The 8,282-nt window shown below is 45.7% G+C and overlaps 1 protein-coding gene across 1 annotated transcript in view; it reads right to left on the bottom strand.

The window, feature by feature from the left end:
* Positions 1–4,529: 4,529 nt before the first annotated feature.
* The window catches only part of ptprua (protein tyrosine phosphatase receptor type Ua), a 211,022-nt gene continuing 207,269 nt past the window's right edge, over positions 4,530–8,282 (bottom strand). Inside the window, exons 29-30 of the mRNA XM_084562776.1 lie at positions 6,614–6,749; positions 4,530–5,700 (exon numbers count right to left, since the gene is read on the bottom strand). Coding sequence (XP_084418902.1) covers positions 5,638–5,700; positions 6,614–6,749 — 199 coding nt within the window. The 3' untranslated portion in view covers positions 4,530–5,637. The remainder of the gene's footprint in view (positions 5,701–6,613; positions 6,750–8,282) is intronic.

Below are 8,282 nucleotides of genomic sequence, written 5' to 3'. Positions count from 1 at the left end.
TGTCAAAATAAAGGAGGTATTAATTGAATCACATGGCTACACGGTGCACAACTAGAGCCTTAACACAAACCAGGCGGGGGAGGGAGTAACGCTTCTTTGTATTTGCGTGTGAAAGGGCCCCACCCGTCCGCCTGATTTGAAAAAAATAAAATAAAATACCAACTGATGAGAGATTTTATAGAGGCGTGGGTTTAACATGACGCGGGAAAAAAAGGGAAAGATCTGCTGGACTAATGCAAACACGAGCTGCATCCCACCGCCAGGCGATCTGCCGTGGAAAGCAGCCCCGGCGTTGTTTACCATCGGCTCGCTGTCTGCTCAAACGGCTCAGCGTGTCTGCTCTTTGAAGCGGGTATTAATAACTTATGAGTGAGAAATATGAACAATCAAAAGGCATGCATAAGTCTGTTGTGATTGCTGTCTTAGTAGGAGGGTGTGACGATGAAAAATGAAACAAAAGAGCAAATAATAAACTATTTATTGCGGAGGGCGGCGGTGAGAGCGCTGACTGCAGGTAGTCTGAGACGCAAACACTTCCACTGCTACGTTACTGAGCTGCCTATATTTACTAATCGGATGATGTGTATGTTTCTGTGGATTGCCTGGGGACGGATACGATCCGCGCGATTGTGCGTGTGCGTAAGAAAACGTCGCGAGCAGGCCCGGATATCCGCAAACCTCCCTTCTGCTCAGTCATCTTAGAAAAGTCTCAGTTCCAGCACTTGAATGCAAGCTTTTCAGCGTAAAAACAATGGCTCCAGCAGTAATTACAGGCAGTGCCTCCGCCACAAAAGAGACTTGCGCTGTTCTCTGAAGCTTTCAGATCAGAATCAAAAAGAAAAAGGCAGCGGTCTGTGTTTTCTTTCCAGTAGAAAAAAAAATAAAAAAATCCAGGTTTCTGTAATCTGACATAAACAGATGCTTCGAGGAGTGTGTTGTCCCCGTCCTTTTATGCGCCACACACAATGGGGATTGTGTATTTCATCCTTATGCAGCTTTTCATCATTTTATTTATTATTTTTTTAACGCACTACACGCAGATCAATTACCTCCGAAATACAAAGCGCGAATGTAATTGAACTTGGGAAACCACGCAGACAGGCGAACAATGCGGCCCCGCGCGGCCTTTGACCTTTGTCGCGCTGCTCGACTATTTCTGGAGTTCATTTGTTCTGCTGTCTGCGCGCCCTCCTCTGTGTGCGTTAGAAATCATCCGTCAGCGTCCTGTCCTTCGTTTAAAAAGTGCGCAGGCAGCTCTGGGGGCTCCGGCGCTGTATGGCGAGAAGAAACGCTGCTCGGAGGGCAGGGGAGGGTTAGACAGTGAATCAGCAGAGCTTATCAGGCACTCATAAAACACAGTAACTAGATGTGACATCACTTGTAAGGCACCACATGCAGATTAAATGCGCTGGGCCCTCGATCAATGGATCATCAAGACTCTCCAATTAAAGAGGTGGCTGAATACTGGGGGCTCTGTTTGGTGGTGATGATAAAAAAAAAAAGTCCATTAAAGTTGCTAATTAAATGATAAGCGTAAATTAAAACACAGGTCAGGAGAGTGAACTGTGGGGGTATAAAAGCAGTAATATCTGCCGGCTACACGAGGTGGGGGAGGCGGTACCCTAGTACTGTAGCCATCCATCACGACTTCGTAAGTGCTTCAAAGAAGCACGCCTTCGCAAAGTGGAGCGTGTGGTACCCATTCATCTGGAGCCACATTTGTAAAATGAGTAAGAATGTGTTAAAGAGTCGAGTTAAAAAAACGCCTCGCCTGTTAGCAGCAATAAACTCTTCATTATTAACACGACTATTACTTATTCAGGATAACAAATGAAAGCTGACTGGAATATGAAACAATAACATGTAACTCAAACAAGTCCGATTAAAAGTAAACGGGTCATTTACACATGCGTACAAAAGCAGCCCACCCCGTCTACGCAGGAACACAACCAAAGGCTGACTTGTCTTCAGATCTGTTTTGCAACACTTTTTGCTTTTTTGTCTGTTTGCTTTGTCTTCTTTTTTTTTTTTCTGTTCCCCTTGTAGTCATTTCATCTCCGCTTGCAGTTATTTTTGCCCTTTTGCAGTCGTCTTTTTGCCTCTTTATATTCATTTTGCATGTTGTTTTGCATCTGTTTGAGGTCACTGTGCATCTCTTTAGGGGTCACTTTACAACCCTGTGGTTGTCTCTTTGTACACTGATCCAAAAATGTAAAGGGACTCTTTGAAAGCACATCAGATGTGACTGCGGGGAAAAAAAAACATCCTGCTGGATATCTGTACCGAGATGGACTGGGTAACGTGTTAGGAAGGAATGGATGCCACATCGTTTGATGGAAAGGAAACTGACTAAGCTACAGAGGGCTGAATTAAAACGCTAAAAATGATGCAGGAGGCTAATCCATTTTGCTGAAACGGTACTCTGTAGTTTCTGTGGCCCCCACGTGGATGCATGCATGCCTGACAACATCGGGGCATGCTCCGAATGAGATGATGGATGGTGTTCTGGGGTATCTCCTCCCAGATCTGAACCAGGGCATCTCTGAGCTCCGGGACAGTCCGAGATGCAACCTGGCGCCGTCGGATGGGCCGAGACATAATGTCCCAGAGGTGTCAGTTGGATTTAGATCAGGTTAGCAGGCCAGTCGGGGCCAGTCAGTGGTATCAGTTCCTTCATCCTCCAGGACCTGCCTGCATGCTCTCACCACATGGGGCCGGGAGTTGTTGTGCATCAGGAGGAACCCAGGACCCACTGCACCAGGGTCTGACAGTGGGTCCAAGGATTTTATCCTGGGACATAATGGCAGTTGGGGTGTGGTTGTCTTGCCCGTAGAGGTCTGTGCGTCCCTCCGTGGATATGCCTCCTCAGAGGATCACTGACCCGCCACCAAACCGGTCATGCTGAACGATGTTACAGGCAGCATAATCTTCGCCACGGCTTCTCCAGACCCTTTCATGTCTGTCACATGAGCTCAGGGTGAATCTGCTGTCATCTGTGAAAAGCGCAGGGGACCAGTGGTTGAGCTACCTACTACATTGCCAGTCGAGCTCCATGGTGCTGGGCAATGAGCACAGGGCCCACTAGAGGGTGTCTGGGCCCTCAGGGCACCCTCATGGCGTCTGTTTCTGATAGTTTGCTCAGAGACATTCATGCCAACGGCCTGCTGGTAGGGCTCTGCCAGTGCTCACCCTTTTCCTCCTTGCACAAAGGAGCAGATACCAGTCCTGGTGATGGGTTGAGAACCTTCTACGTCCCTGTCCAGCTCTCCAACAGTAATTGCCTGCCTCCTGGAATCACCTTCCTCCTCTTGACACTGCGCTGAGAGTCACAGCAAACCTTCTGGCAATGGCACGTATGGACGTGCCATCCCGGGGGAGTTGGACTGCCTGCGAATCTCTGTCGGGTCCAGGTATCACCTCATGCTACCGGTAGTGACACTGACCATAGCCAAACGGTCAGAAAAGATGAGGAAAGAAAAAATGTCAGTGGCCTCCACCTGGAAAACTGTTCCTGTTTTGGTGGCTGTCTCATTGCTGCCCCTCCAGTGCACCTGGTGTTCACTTCATTGACACCAAAGCAGCTGAAACTGATTAACAACCCCCTCTGCTACTGAACTGACCAGATCAATAGCCCAGGAGTTTAATTTACTTCATGATATACTCAGATTAAAAAGCGTTTAATTTTTTTGAGCAGTGCAGCTTTGTGTACCGCACACGCTGTTGCTGTGCCTCTTTACTCTTGCATTTTAGTCGCTTTGCGGTTGTTTTGTATCTCCTTTTCTTTTGCAGCTCTTTGTGGTTGTGTCCTCATCCAGAAATCCAGTTGGGATGCCAACGAGTCAACAGTCTATTAGGCTGCGTTCAGACTGCAGACGGATCTGATTCAAATCTGACTCCTTCTCATATCCGATTTTTAGGGCTGACTGTTCACACTGCCTTTAGCAAGTGTCCAAATCGGATATGGTTCTGTTCAGACTGGGCCACATTCTTCACCGGTAGGTCTGATAGGTTGCTGTAGCAACGAGCGGAAGCGTCATTCAGCACGTGTATTTGTCAGACGTCATATAATTGCGACAGCGACAAGCAAAACAACAACAAACAACATGATGGATGTATGTCACGTCAGTGTAAAGATTTATAAGGCATGCAGTTTCTTCCTCTGTCCAAGGCGAATTGTTTTCAAAGTCCTCCTCCATTGTGATAGCTGTAATATCACTGTCCGTGGCCGTAACGTGGCTCCTCCACAACGGAAATAGGCACGCGGTCTGGCGCATTGGTTCTAGCCTGGCGTCGCGTAAGTGACGTCACGGACAGTCAAAACCCATCTGAGTGTTGGGAGCTGTTCAGACTGAGACGCATCTGTCCATATCCGATACGAATGCGATATGAAACTACCTCTGGATGTGGTTTGCAACCGTTTGGCAAAAATCGGATTTCATGTGATCTGTCACTGTTCAGACTTCAAAATCGAGATCCGATTCAAATCTGAATGGGCTAAAAATCGGATTTTGGCTGGCAGTCTGAACGCAGCCTTACAGCCTGACTCCAGTCTGATTCCACCCCACTTGCCCTGCACTTGTCTGTAACATGTCTGGGGAAAAAAAAAATAAAAATCTTCAAAAAAGCGTGGCTTTTAAGCAACAGCATATTTTATTTCTTTTCCTGTTTTATACACGATTTAGAAAATAAAACACACTGAATAAATACAAATTTAGAAAGCGACAGGTTATTTTTTTTTTTCTTGCCGTATTCTCACAGCAACACGTGGTTATTCTTACGGAGCTCTCTCGGGACTAGCGGGAGGGATTCACGTCGCAGAATCCACCCTGAAGCAGACTTGGGCCACACACTGCAATGAAACACATAAGACTGGGCATGCAGATGCTGAACCCCAACCCATTTACGGACACAGAGAGAATGGATTGGCACACTGATAAGACGTTGAGAACATCTAGAAACACCCAAGCGAAGAAAAAAAACAAAAAAACATCTATATACACGAAGAATAAATAAAGAGAAATTAGGTCCAAGACAACTCCACTGTACAGATATGTCCATCGTGTGACGGACCTCTTTCCTTTTCACCTTCAGTAAACCTTCAGTGGTGAGCCTCACCCACAATAAAGTTCAAATATAGTACAGTACAACATGGGATGTTCACCAACAGCAGATTGCACCATTTACAGTGTTACAAACAAACACATAATATCATCCAGTGGTTGGCGTCAACCTTTCAGTGTTTGTTCATAATAAGGCAGGAAACAGCGAAGTTCTTTGAATCCCATTGGCGAGTTGTAGAACAGGTAGTCCGGCTGCCTTGACAGTGGTCTTATAAAATGAATAAAATGGACTCCAACCCCCGTCAGTGTCCTCTGGTTTGGCAGATGTAGAGTGGCACAAAAGGGTTGAATCAGAGCGCAAAGGAAAAGCAAAAAGGGTGTCAGTAGTATGTTACAAGTTGTCAAGTGAGCTTTCTCAAGTCGGCCTTTCGTGGCAGACAGCGTTTCATCCAGGCATGGCAAAGAAGCGAACCAGAGTTGTACACATGGACTAAGAAGGCAGGAGCAGAGACCCGGGATGCAGGATCCAGGATCCGGACCATCTCCTTGAGGAGGGACAAGAGGAGAGGGATAGGTGCTATCTGACTTCTAAACAGTCCAGGTACTCCTGGGCCAGATCATAGCAGAACCGGTACTGCTCCTGGGAACAAAAGAGAGGTTTGGTTTTGTACAGATCAATCAAACGAGATGGTAATTACTAGTAATGAGTTTTTAAGCTGCTCGTGGGCTGATTTTGTTTTCTTTGGACAGAGCCAGGCTAGCTAGTTTAGAAGTGTGTTTTTCTAAATTTCAAACGTGGGAACTAATCGCCTTCATTACATTCTTCCTTCATATTCACTTATTCATTCTGCTAATCATTGTAGCTAATTACCAACCGCTTCAGGAGCAGCCCAGCTAGCCACATATGCACTGTCCATGTGCGCGGGGATCAAAGGTGTGGTAGCGGGTGATCAACATGTACTGCTGTGTCAATCTCACTCTTGCAGATCAGTGCGTTTGTGGCCATTGCAGCTAGACTTACAACAAGGGGTCTCATTCTAAAGCCCATATCTGGATTAATGAAGAACAAAGAGGTTTATGGGAGGTGATTCAGAGGTTTGGAAGCAGGCTAAAGGTGCAACTTAGTACACAGCCAAGTTACGTCAACCAATACAGAGTGAAAGGCAGCTAAAAGACTCCACTGTATTGTGAATAAGATCAGCTCTACCTGATCTCAAAATGATTATATAATATGGAATAAGTGACACAGTATTGAAATATATTCAATGTACTTTTGGGGGAGAGGTTTAATTTAATTCCCCCACCGTCACATGGAGAATTTTCTTTGACTTCCCTTAGATTTCCTGTCTGAATCAGGAGCATTGTGCGGCCATTGTAGTCATTTTTTTTCTCCTCTTATTGTAGTCGTTATGCGTCTCTTTGTAGCCATTATGCATCATTTCTGCTCCTTTGTAGTTGTAGTTGTGTCTACTGTACATGGCGGTTTTGTGCCTCTCGCATTTGCATTTTGGTTTTATGGTCTAATATGGTCTAAAAAAACTCAATTTGCTCACCATTGTCTCGACCATGTTAGGCTTAGAGTTGCGCAGCGTCTTGGCGGCGAAGAACACGTCCGCTACGCTGTGGTGACGAATCATCTCCAGGATCATGGTGCAGGCACAGAAAGTGCCGCTCCGACCGCCGCCGTTCCTGTCGCAGAGGCAACGAACAAAGACGCACACGGGACACAAACACACAGAAAGCGTGAAGACACGAGCGACCTAATAAAGATGTCGTACAGCAACTCAGACGGCGTCTCAGAGGGGAAGCTACAGAGTAAAATGTCACAGCTTGACTGAGCGCAGATCAAGCATGCTGTCAGATAAAGGCCAACCGGCGGTCTTTCAAGATGAATATGTGAGTTCTCATTAAAATGCGAGAGCTGGGATTTAATCTGATATGAGATGTCTTACACACGCCTGACCCCCGGAGAACAAAGGTCCCTGACATGTGGAGACACTGATAATGCAAAGACACAGCGCATTCAGAAAGTATTCAGACATTTTGGCTCTTTGACATTTCTACACTTTTATTGTCCACCTGTGGTAAATTACACTGGCTATAATTTAGGAAGGCACACAGGAGTCTAAGTAAAATACAGCTGGAAATTTTTATCAGAGCAAAAATCAAGCTACTGAAGAAGTGGAAGGAATATCCTGCAGAGCTCAGAGACAAGACTGTGCTGAGTTGAAATCCCAAGAGCACAGTGGCCTCTTTCTTAAATGGAAGAAGTTTGGAACACCCAGAACTTTTTCCAGAGATGGCCATCCAACCAACCTGAGCTACCACAAAGAAGTCTCTCTCAGTAAAAGACACACACACGCCTCGCTGAAGTTTGCAGAAAAGCACCCAAGTGTTTGATCTCAATGTTATAAGCCTCATATGTGAAGGAAAGTAGACCAGCCCAGTACAACTGCAACAGCGGAGCATGGTGGTGGCAGCATCATAGCTTAGTAGTAGAGTATGATACTTGTGATACTCAGATACTTATGTTGCTGCGATATTTCCGTTTATTCTTTATATTCTAACACATTTGGAACTAAATCTAAAATTCGGCTGTGCCTTGTAATTATAAAAGCAAGAAAATGTGAAAAACTGAAGGAGTCTCAATATTTTCTGAACACACTCTACTTAATGGTCTGAGAGTATAATAACTTAAAGCACGGACATAGGAACAGCTCCTCAAGACAAGTAGAGCTCCCCCTGGTGGCTGGCTGCAGTATAGGTCATAAGCTCCACCTCCTCCATGTTAGTGGATGGGACTTGGGCCAAACTAAAACACTAAAAAATAAGTCAAATAATTTTTCTTCAAGGATGGCTTCAGTCATTTTAGGTAGTTAATATAATGTTGATGAATGCCCAAGTGTCAATTTTATGGGATACATTTTGTTGAGTTTGACACTAGGATGTGGCATAATGGTGACTACCGGTTGCCATGCCAAACACTCCGTAAAGTGGTCTCATGGGACCGTGACATTTGTAAAACTGGTGGAGGTAGAGCAGAGTGTAGTATTGATTAAATGAAAACTCGAGTAAGTTTGGCGGGAGTGTAGTAGGGTCATCGATATTGCGGATCCGTGTGGATCCACTCTCGGACCGCACAGACTGACTGTCAATTGTCTGCACAGACTCTGGCTCCAAAGTCGCAAGACGGCACTGCCCGTATCCCCGTGAAAATAGCGT

Source organism: Chelon labrosus, assembly GCF_963514085.1.
Source record: "Chelon labrosus genome assembly, chromosome: 16".
Taxonomy (NCBI): Eukaryota; Metazoa; Chordata; class Actinopteri; order Mugiliformes; family Mugilidae; genus Chelon; species Chelon labrosus.
This window is presented reverse-complemented; position numbering and strand designations above follow the sequence as displayed.